Genomic DNA, 11612 nt, shown 5'->3' with positions numbered 1-11612 from the left:
TGAATTTTCTCTTGATGTTTTATTAGTCCTGGATTAGAGAACTGCTTGTGCGGATCTTTGCCTGAATTTGCCTTGTTGCCAAAGGAATGGACCAGGATGTTATTATATTGGAACAGTTAATTAGTAATAGTTACTGTATCTATTATTCTGTTGTTATCCAATCGAGTTGTTATTCTAAGTCTTCTTCCTTTTATTGCAGTTCAACTATAGTGTTTAAATAAACTGTGTTCTGCTTAACATCAAGTAGTTTAACCAGTGCATTGCATCTGACGCATGGCACTTCACATCTGCCTTGAAAATAAGAAAAGGTCTGTTCTACCTTCTTAAAATATTTGGAGGGGGTCTGGTCTGGTCCATAACAAATTCACCTGCACAAGTAAAATCCCATATGTCTTCGGAATGCTGGAAAAATAATGTTGTGAGGGTAACATCTTGTACATTTTCTGTGTGTTTTAAAATCTAAAGGTCATTAAGCTTGCCACTGAGCCAAATCCAGCATAATGTATTCTACACCTTCACAACAGAGCCATTGCGGTCACATATAATTAAGCTCCTAAATCTCTCGAGATTCACACTGATGATCTCTCCCATTGACATGACAGCTAGTGGACTTAGTTAATAATGGTGAAGAAGCTAAGGCAAATACAAGGTTCAAAGTAAATTCATTCCCTTAACAAATACAGTTTTCTGATGTCTATAAAATTGTTGTAATCCATTAAGACATACAATTGTGAAGTTAACACAGAACATAACGCAAGAATTTACAGCTCTTGTTAGAATCTATTGCTAGTTATAACTCTCATTCTTTTAATGAGATGCCCTAGGGAACACAGCATTGATTTAAACTTTGTTGGAATTAATTGGTACAGACAATCTGTCTCCAAGCAGGAATGCAGCTCTGCTCTTGATCCCATTAAATGACATCAGGCATTTACATAATTATTTTAGACATTGTTAATTCTATTGAGAATGATATTTTTGAGCTGGAAGTCTGCAATCAAAGACCTTTTAAGTGGGTGGAGCTTACCTAAATTATGGTGAGTCAAAGGACTTGGTATACAAACAGGCAAGATGGCTGCTTCTATTGAACAATGCTTGCATGGGCGAAATCATGCTGTAGATATTTTTAATTACTCTGGTCAAATGATGTTATGACGTATCTCTGGAGTAGGTAGGATGTGAACTTAGAACTTCTGGCCACAGGTGTAGGGCTATTACCACTGGGCCCCAAAGTCATGCTGTAATTTTGAACAGGGAAACATATGACACGAACATCCTCCAGAGTTCAGAGTTCGGTCATCAGAGCAGAGTAATTGTGTGGAAAAAAAATATTTAGTGGTGGTTGTATCATGTGATTTCAGAAAATGCTCTTCCACACAGCTCGATTGCAATATCACAGATAAAACACAAAGCAAAACACTCATTAATCAGGGTTTTAAATAAGAGTTGAAAATGTGTTGCTGGTAAAGCACAGCAGGTCAGGCAGCATCCAAGGAACAGGAGAAGCGACGCCTCGGGCACAAGCCCTCCATCAGGAAGGCTTGTGCCCGAGGCATCGATTCTCCTGTTCCTTGGATGCTGCCTGACCTGCTGTGCTTTACCAGCAACACATTTTCAGCTCTGATCTCCAGCATCTGCAGACCTCCCTTTCTCCTTTTAAATAAGAGTCCCAAAACTCATGTGTGAATTCAGATGTACTGGGTTTGGCAATATTTATGCATGATCAGTTGCTTCGGTTTACAAAAGCTTCACCTTAAAAAAAGAAAGATACGTGCTTTTATTCTGAATGTTTTATTTCGAAAGATTTGCATTACAATTTAAAACAACTCAAATGAAGTATTCTACACAGTTACTTTACAATGGTGGTCGATGAAATCCCTGAATGAATATTGCTTCAGCTTCAATCAGAAATGAGTGGGCAGTTATTCCTCAATCACTATATTTAATACAAGTGGCAGAAAAAATGGGAGGCAACAACCAAGTTTAAACACTGCATTCTTGGCTGATGAAACTGGTTCTGAATCTACAATCAAGTACACAACACTTGGTAACTACAGATTTATCAATAACCTTAAACCTAAAAAATAGTTGTTACATTGATCAGCTTGCTTTTTTAATTGTTCTGTTTTGCTTGCATAATAAACATGCAATGAAATATCTTTATTTTCTTCTGAAAGAATCTTTTTAAGCAAAGATTCAGATCGTTACTGTATTGCATAAGAGCATTACCAAAATAAGGAAGAGCTAAATAACCAGAAACTAACATCTTAGGTTCATGTGAATGTCCTACACTTCTCCTGAGACGCACGGCAGTCAGACAGAAGCATGTACATCAAAAGTTTGATTTACAGTGTGACACGGTCATGCACACAACTCCTTGCATAGCTCAACCCACATATAGTAAGGCACTATTTCCTCATCACAGCCCAGTGTCCATAAACAGATTGCTCTGCACATCAAAATGTATATACCATTCCAGATGAAGAAATACATAAATGTATAAGATGAGAGCAATTTATCATCTTTCATGTATGTGCTCACAAGATGAAGGTAATGTCTTAAAACGTCTCTGCACACAGTTTGAAATCAATTTTTGTTTTCTCTACATCAATTTGAAAGCAGATGCGCTGACAGAGCGGACTCAGTGGGCTATAGCTTCGGTGGTCCAAGTGCACACTGATCAGGTTATATACAGAAAAAGAGTTTGAAAGCATTCAAAGAAGAAAGCTGTAGGTATTTCGACATCTGTGAATCAGCTAAGTCCTTGTTCAGTTGAGCTGGTCCTCATATTGCTTACGGAAGCAATCTCCGGCAGGAAAGAATTCCCAGCAACGTTCCTGATACATTTTCCATACATAGGACTCCTGTCAGATAAACAATATGGTGTTATATGGGCCAGTGCATGGCAGATACTTTGCAAGGGTTCAGAAAAACTTTACAAGCAAATTGCCAGGGTTGGAGGGTTTGAACTATAGGGAGAGGCTGAACAAGGTGGGGCTATTTTCCCTGGAGTGTTGGAGGCTGAGGGGTGACCTTATAAAAGTTTATAAAATCATGAGGGGCGTGGATAGGATGAATAGTCAAGGTCTTTTTCCAGGGGTGGGGTAATCCAAAACTAGAGGGCATAGGTTTAAGGTGAGAGGGAAAAGGCTTAAATGGAACCTAAGGGGCAACTTTTTCATGCAGATGGTGGTGAGTGTTTGGAATGAGCTGCCAGAAGAAGTGGTGGAGGCTGGTACAATTGCAACATTTAAAAGGCACCTGGATGGGTATATGAATAGGAAAGGCTTAGAGGGATACAGATCAAATGCTGGCAAATGGGACTCGATTAATTCTGGTTGGCATGGATGAGTTAGACTGTACATCTCTCTGACTCTATGACACTCAACAAACAGTGAGCAATATGATAAGCCTCAACTAACTAGGAAAGGTGGAGGTACAATGATAATTACACTAGATCTAGTAATCCAGAACACCAGGTCAGGGTCCTGGGGTCATGAATTTGAATCCCACCATGGCAGATGGTGAAATTTGAATTCAATAAAAATGTGGAATAAAGAGCTAGCCTAACGGTGATTAATTAACATTAAAAATCCATTGGGTTCACTAATGTCCTTTAGGGAAGGGAACTGCTGTCCTGACCTCACCTATTTGTGACTCCAGATTCACTTGATTCCTATCTGCCTGCTGAGTAATAAATGTTGGCCTAACCAACAACAGATGATTTTTTTTTTGTCAAAAGGGAAGTGCTTACAAAGAGAATGAGTAAGAAATTCCAATTCACACAGAGAACAACAGAACCATGGAGTAGACAGATGGAGAACTGCTCAAAGAACGAGGGTAAGTGCTTTAAAAGCCGCTTTCTCTGTGTATCAGTCTTTTAATGCACAAAAGGATGAGTAATTCATATGCAAATTGTTTTATATGTTTCTTCCCGACCCAGCCAAGCAATGAACAGTGTGGCCTAAATGGGACTGCAGATGTTGGGACCCTGATGTGGTGATGCAAAAGCAGGACGCAAACCCTTACTGACAGCAGCAGGAAGAGCTTGGCAATTCTACCACAGTCAGCTTCCCAAAAGATTCCCTGCAGACCCTGTCAAGCACCTGAGGTTACTGGCCCAATCAGAGAACCCACAGCACTGAAGCCTGACCTGTCCTATCAAGAGCTGGACAAGAGAAGTGGGAACATATTTTTGAAGATTACAGAGCTGAGGACTGGAAGGGAGATCCCACAGTGGGAGACCCACAGTTGCACCATCAAGTCTGGCTATTCTTTCAGGCAGCAGGAAAAAGGCTGCCCCTTTATTTAGCTACAAGCCTCACAATGCCACTGGTGAGGGTGGCTGGTCCTACCAATAGCACTGAAAATGTGTTGCTGGAAAAGCGCAGCAGGTCAGGCAGCATCCAAGGAACAGGAGAATTGACGCTTCGGGCATAAGCCCTTCTTCAGGACCAATAGCACTGCCAAAAATGACTTCTAATTGGACCTTTCATTATGGCACTTTTCCAGCTCCTTGGAACAGGCAGCATCTCCCCATCCAGTCTCATTACTAAAGCCTCTGGATTATTAAGGGGATCAAGGTTTACAGGGAGAAGGTAGGGGAATGGGCTGAAGGACATTTCAGCCATGATTGAAAGGTGGAGAAGACTCGATGGGCTGAAAGGCCTAATTCTGCTCCGATATATTATGATCTTAAAATCATATTGGGGGGGCAATCTGATATGGCTGAAATGCAATTGCTTGTGCAATTGGTAAAATGCTGGCGTGGATCTTTGTAAAACATCTCTTCGGCCCACTCTAATGATGACAAAGAATCATGAAGTTTCATAGCTGGCCACTTGCTGAAGGACTTGGCAAAACTTGGTAGTTGTAAATGGAAGGATGAATTGTAACAGGAAAGTTAGGTAGTATGTGAAAAAGAAATGATGGCCATCTGTGTGTGCCCTGAGTAGACAACCTTTACTCCTAATTAATGCTGACAGGCAGGAGGCTGGAAGAACCCAGCAAGCCAGGCAGCATTAGGAAGTGGAGAAGTTGACGTTTCGGTTACACCCCAAACGTCAATGTCTCTACCTCCTGAAGCTGCCTGGCTTGCTGTGTTCTTCCAGCCTCCTGCCTGTCTACTTTGGATTCCAGCATCTGCAGTTTTATTTTGTCTCCTAATTAATGCTAGCAAACATGCTAACATCTTGAAGTGTTATAGCATTAGTCCAACCATTTTCACTCTATTAGAAAGTGAGGCGGCCTTACCTGCCCAGTGTGCTCTGTTTCATCTTTGTTAATTAGATACATCAAGAAAAACCTGTAGGAATAAAGACATATGTTTGTAACATCTAAACAAACATTGTATGCATTGATATGAAACTGATTCCTGTACAAATTCTATGTTATTAAATGGAGCCTCTCCTTATGAGATGGGCTTTGAAAACCGATGCACTGATCGTGATAACACACAGTATGCTGTTATTGAATTCCTCCTAGAATTTCTATCTTGTACGTTTGCATAATGGTTTTCTCCGTTACTCACCCTTGTGTTGTGGGGGTCTGTTTGAATCAAGAATGTGACAGTTTTCAACAAATTTGAAGGAAGAAAATGAGCAATAGATTTGGATTTTAGACTTGGAGTACTTACAGTGTGGAAACAGGCCCTTCGGCCCAACAAGTCCACACCGACCCTTCGAAGAGCAACCCACCCATACCCACTCCCCTACATTTACCCCATTAATGGGGAGTCGAATCAGACAGTACACTGAATTAAATGAGACACTTCCTGCTGCATGCTTAATGACACCAGCAACCCAAACTGCTTGAATTCCACCATATCACGTTCAATAAACTGAGACTCTGCAGTAACACAGTGTGCAACAAAGATTCAGACTGACTCGTAATGTATTACCTACCGTGCTACCAATTCCATGAATTGTCAAGATAGTGGAGCTAAAAATTCCCTTCTCCCAAATTAACACATTGCATTAAAAATGTATACGTGAATGTACAATTTATTCCCCTCAAAATGTACTGAGGGGTATAAATTCTTTGCTGTAGATAGCTGTAAAGGCTGAGGAAGACATATTTTTGATCAGTAAGGGAATCAAGGGTTATGGAGAAAAGGCAGGAAAGTGGAGTTTAGAATTATCAGGTCATCTTAGTGAAGGACGAAGCAGACTTGATGGGCTGAATGGCCTACTTCTACTACATCTCATGGTCTTATTAAGTGATGGTTGTTAAAATAATTTAAGAAAGTGCTTGCCTGTTTTCACCAGACACAGCAAAGACCGTAATACAAGGGAAGTGAGTAAACCAATCTAGTTACAGTTTGCTTGATAAGCTGTTAATGGATGTAAATCCCAAGCTTCTACTTCATTAGCAGATTTAAATGATCTCAAATAATGTGGTAAAGTGCAGTTCATACTGTGTTCATTGTCTCCATGGAATCTTTACAGTACTAATTAAAAATGTTGCTTCACTAGTTATTGTTGCTGCCCAAGACTATTCCACTGTGTTACAATAGCACGAATGACAAGTAGTAATTTAGTATTCCATTATCCAGGCTTCATTCAGAACTGAAAACATAGGTCACTACTAGTACCTTGTATGTTTTATATGGTTTTGATAATGTTGTTATAAATCTGTGGTTCTCAAATCCCCTTATATAAAATAATTTTCATGGTATATGGCATAACTGGCTAGGCCAACCCAAATGTCTAGAGGACAGTGAAGTGCATTGGTGAAGCAGATGTTGGTTCACAAAAACACAGGGGCCATTTGGCCCTGTTCTGCCATTCGATAGAAACATGGTGTACCTTGTTACCATTTTCTCCCCAAACCCATTGACCTTAAGAACCACATCTAATTCCTTCTTCACAATGTTTTAACAGCTTTCTGTGGGTTCCATAGTCATCATTAGGTTAGCTTTATATTGTAAATTTTCTGTCATGGTGGGAGTTGAACCCATGTCCCAGCTTAGGGTTATAGATTACTAGTCCAGTGACATTACACCATGCCACCATCTCCCTCAAGAATGGTGCTTCCCAGGAACATTTTTGGAGGTTGGTACTAGTTTTGGGCTGAAATGGCAAGAGAGTACCATTGTCTGCCCAGAGTGATGTGGATACATTAGGATGTGGAGCAATGGATGGGGTTCCACATGATGGCAGTGGTGCTGGACAGTGAAGTTGGGATCTGGCATGTCTTAGAAAGGGATGTTGGGGCAGTAGAAACCCTGGGAAAGTTGGAGGCACTTGGTGTGAGAATTCTCAAGCAATACAACATGGGAGGAAGTCATTGGGAGCAAAGGAAAGAAAGGTCTGGAAGTGGTGGGAGTAACAAAGGGGAGAAAGGGTAAAGGAACTCAGGATGGGTTCAGATGAAATGGTTGGACAGAACAGTGTAATGGAAGAAATACTAGCAAGATTAAGGCTAGTTCAAAAAAAATCTTCATATTAAGCTGGAAGATCCTGCATTATCTAATTTGTATACATCCTGTTTTCTATTTAAATACCAATGAGCTTCCCAACTAGTGTCGAACCCATTTGAGTAATCTGAGAAAAAGCCTGGCTTGCTAAAGGAACTATATAACTGGCTTTAAATTGATCAAGCTCTTACAGCACTTTGCCAGGAATCTTTTGTCTTTCCATTCTTTTTTGAATAATTAGTTCACTTTATAGCTAAGGCCAAAAGAAGAAAAAAAGTATCTCTCTTTTCCTGGAATATTCTCCCTGTTTGGCTCCTTTTCCCTGCCCTTTTCTTTATTCTGCTCTCCACCTTTCTGTTTGCCTTCTACTTGTTTTTACCTCATGGTTTTCCCACATTTTCTCTCAATGCCATCTCCCTTTCTATCCAGTTGTACTTTGTGCATTTAAATTTCTAAACCTTTTCAAGAACTATAATCAGAACAGCTCTCTCTTCCCCTCTGTATATTACTATATCCAGAATACTGCAACATTACTGTCAAATGCTGTTGTAAATTTGTAATAAAAGATGCCTTATAGACAGAAGAATGGGCATTGAGGAATTTTCTAGTCAGAGAGAATCTGACTGATTTTAAATTCTGTTGGTTTAATTTGTTTTATTCATTTCTTGGGGAAAACTTCTCTCATGAAAATTAGTGAAATGACTTTATTATTCTATTTATTTATGAGACACAGAAACCAGGGAACTTGCAAAATTAATCGATCAATTCAATAATATGGATTCAGCGTTGGCAATTCCTTTATTATGGTTTCTTGCTATTTATCTGAATATTGTGCTGCCAGGATGAAATAACAAGAGATTCTAGCAATGCTCAGACAGTGGTCTTTCAGAAATACAAACGCACAATACTGAAAATACTAGACATCATTTGGAGATGCCGGTGTTGGATTGGGGTGTACAAAGTTAAAAATCACACAATATCAGGTTATAGTCCAACAGGTTTAATTGGAAGCACTAACTTTCGGAGCGCTGCTCCTTCATCAGGTGGTTCATCAACAACCTGATGAAGGAGCAGCACTCAAAAAGCTAGTGCTTCCAATTAAACTTGTTGGACTATAACCTGATATTGTGTGATTTTTAACAAGATACTGGAGATCTGAAATAAAAACAGAAGATATTGGAAATACTCAAGAAGTCAGGCAGCGACTATGGAGAGAAACAGAGTTAATATTTCAGTTCCATGGTGACCCTTCATCAGAGTGAGAAACAAGATGGGATGAAGCACTCAATTCCTCTTGGCCCCATATGCAGTGCTTTAAAAACGCTCCCCTTCTCCCTGAACCATGTCTTTGCAACTGCGGAGCTTCCCAAGACCTGAGAAACCACGCTGCACATTGTAAAACCCACAAAGCAGGTTAATTCAGAGGCAGCCAACTTCAGTAATATCTTTAAATTGTAAACCCGTCTCCTGGGATTATGTGTGCTTCCCAGTCTCTTGTTCTGCTGCTGTTAAAGCCAGAGGTGGTTGGGTGGGAGGTGAGTTACTGTCAGGATTCAGAAATTTTAAATTATAACATCTGATGTGACCCTAAGCCTAATCACTTACGTCCACTCAATGTCTCAAGTGTGGATGTCAAATCATAGGGTAGTATTAACACTATAAAAATGACCACTCCAACACTGCACACAATCTATCTTTGTATTATAAATCACCCAGAAGCTTCATGTACCAAGAAGCCTCATACTTGCACGCCAAAAATGGCAATTCAACTGAGCTGAACTAAATCACTTGTGTAATATTTATCACATATTTATGTGTTTATATAATTTTTCTAATCATATCTTAGTTCAAACTTTCATTTGAAAGTTTACAGCTGCACAAACGTCTTTTCAAAGTTTACTGCCTCCATCTGCAGGTTCAGCAGCAGTTCCTGAAGCTCAGCAATGCAAATGGCTTCTATCCATAAAAGGATGTGGTGTGAAGCTCAACATTAGACAGAGTTATTTTCCTTGGCGGATTTCATTCCTATTTCATATATTTAAAAAAACAGCACTGACGAGGGCTGTTTGTTTTCTTTTCTCTTCTGGTGGCCATATAGCTGATTAAAAAATCCACGCATGCTGCTTTCGTGTGATTGAGTAGCAGGAAATGCAAGTACTTACAGGTAATTTGCCAAGTTATGTTCCTGTAGCGTGTGAGTCTCAAAGCCGTGAGGGACCGTGTCGAAGTAATCATTGCCAATCCCACAGATGAAGCACTTGGTCTGAAAGAGATTTAAAAAAAGTAAAATAAAAGAAGATTGGCATGTGAAGTCTCTAGATCACTATTGTCTGACGACCATAATCAGTTGGTGGGGTGGGCTTGAGATCCAGGAGATGGTTCTATGTGATTTGTCTGTCCATCTTTTGGCTTAAACATCGCAAGTATCCAGATTTACCTCCGAATGGTCACATATTCCTTTCCAAGCTGTGGGAAATTATGATGGGAATTTGAGATATTTGCATATCTGAAATTAAATTGATCTTACATTATTTGTCCATGAAAGTGGGTTTGGTGAATGTAATTCCCATGCAGAGTTTTTTTATCAGCACAGCATACACCAAAAGGGGGACTGTTTATATTTTGCTTTAAATGAGCTTGACTAATCTTTTAATTATAATGGGAATAGCATAACCTAAAATAAAACATAACCTCAGCAGATAGATTTTCAGATCCTTGTCTGGCCTTATAAATTGTCCACTTGATTTAAGAATCAATGGAGATGAATGTTTAACAGTTTTGCCAATTTTGATTGACAACAATTTCACAGTCAGTGGAAAGATGCAAATCTACTCCTTTATCCTTTCTTTGTGGTGTCACTATCAGAAAATTATATGTCCAAAAATAGAAAATTATTTCTATTGTTCTCAATTCCAGCAAAATCCCCGCAGTTTTAGGCTGTACAGTCATACAATTTTCCAACACAGAGAGAAAGGAGCTCATAGACCATTGCTGTCATGCCAATCCTCTGAAAAAGATTTTGACATAGTCCCATTCTCTGGTCTTTCATCACGCCCTTTGTTAAAGCAGTTTGTATTCTGATTCTACCTTGCATGAAAAAAAATCCTCTCACATCCCCCTCTTTGTGCTCCCTGTACAAATCCTAAAATCGTTTTGTCCCATATTATTGAGTTGCCACCAGGGAAATTAATCTTTCTCTGTTTACCTTCGGTTAGCTAATAGGCAATTACAAATACTTGTTGTGAAAGGCACATCGCTTGAATTGGACTTGTAAGGCCTGATGATTTTAATGGATGCAAAATTTAAAGCACATCCCTGTGCAATGGAGGATGAGGCTTGTGTTACCTTAGAAAATAAGTCTTATGTCAGCTCCACATTCTGAGATTCAGAATGTGAAATTTCCCTGCAATGTTAGTGAAGAATGCAAGGACATAGTCCCAGTTGATTTTTTTTTTAATTTTCACCAATTTCACAGTCAGTGGAAAGATGCAAATCTACTCCTTTATCCTTTCTTTGTGGTGTCACTATCAGAAAATTATATGTCCAAAAATAGAAAATTATTTCTATTGTTCTCAATTCCAGCAAAATCCCCACAGTTTTAGGCTGTCATTCCTGATATTGTTAAATCTCTTACCTCCATATCTTCTTTAACTTGCTCTTGCTGATCTCTTAGTTCACCAAAAGCGTCAATAATTAGACCTGAACAGAAAAGAGGAATTAGGTCATTTAATAAAGGTAAGCCTCAGTTGCAGCTCCTTCTGGAGGGAATTTTCACTTCAGCTGTCACTGTTAGTTGCAAGGACAGTGAGAGTAGAAAAACTCAGTCCTGTGACCAGAAGTCATTGAGCAAAGGAACACATAGAGCTACCCAGGTGAAATCAAGACTCCTTGGGACACTGGTGACGATTATCCATGGTGAAGGAAATAAAATAACATGCTTTAGCATGCCAGCTTGCTTAATGCATCTAACTGATTAATTCATTTTACTTATATCCATAAAAGGACTCTCAAATAATTCAACAGAGCCTGGTATCACGTCAACAAGTCACCCTTTATTTACATGTGCCGAGTACTTGACACTGATCCAGCTTCCTCAGAGCCAGCTCCCAGAGCGAACAGAACCAGGATGCTCCTTTTTTTTGTTTTTTTTTTGTTTTTACCCCCACACTACCGCCCAACTGCGGTAGTGCTTATT

At 39.5% G+C, this 11612-nt stretch overlaps 1 protein-coding gene across 1 annotated transcript in view; it reads right to left on the bottom strand.

Moving 5' to 3' along the window:
- Positions 1 to 1781: 1781 nt before the first annotated feature.
- Positions 1782 to 11612, bottom strand: part of ryr2a (ryanodine receptor 2a (cardiac)) — a 769474-nt gene continuing 759643 nt past the window's right edge. Inside the window, exons 100-103 of the mRNA XM_087991236.1 lie at positions 11052 to 11116; positions 9580 to 9680; positions 5254 to 5305; positions 1782 to 2864 (exon numbers count right to left, since the gene is read on the bottom strand). Of these exons, the coding sequence (XP_087847362.1) occupies positions 2769 to 2864; positions 5254 to 5305; positions 9580 to 9680; positions 11052 to 11116 (314 nt within the window). The 3' untranslated portion in view covers positions 1782 to 2768. The remainder of the gene's footprint in view (positions 2865 to 5253; positions 5306 to 9579; positions 9681 to 11051; positions 11117 to 11612) is intronic.

The sequence above is a fragment of the Chiloscyllium plagiosum genome, unplaced genomic scaffold (assembly GCF_037043375.1).
Source record: "Chiloscyllium plagiosum isolate Xiang-an unplaced genomic scaffold, Cpla_swu_hap1 HiC_scaffold_10, whole genome shotgun sequence".
NCBI classification, from domain to species: domain Eukaryota; kingdom Metazoa; phylum Chordata; class Chondrichthyes; order Orectolobiformes; family Hemiscylliidae; genus Chiloscyllium; species Chiloscyllium plagiosum.
This window is presented reverse-complemented; position numbering and strand designations above follow the sequence as displayed.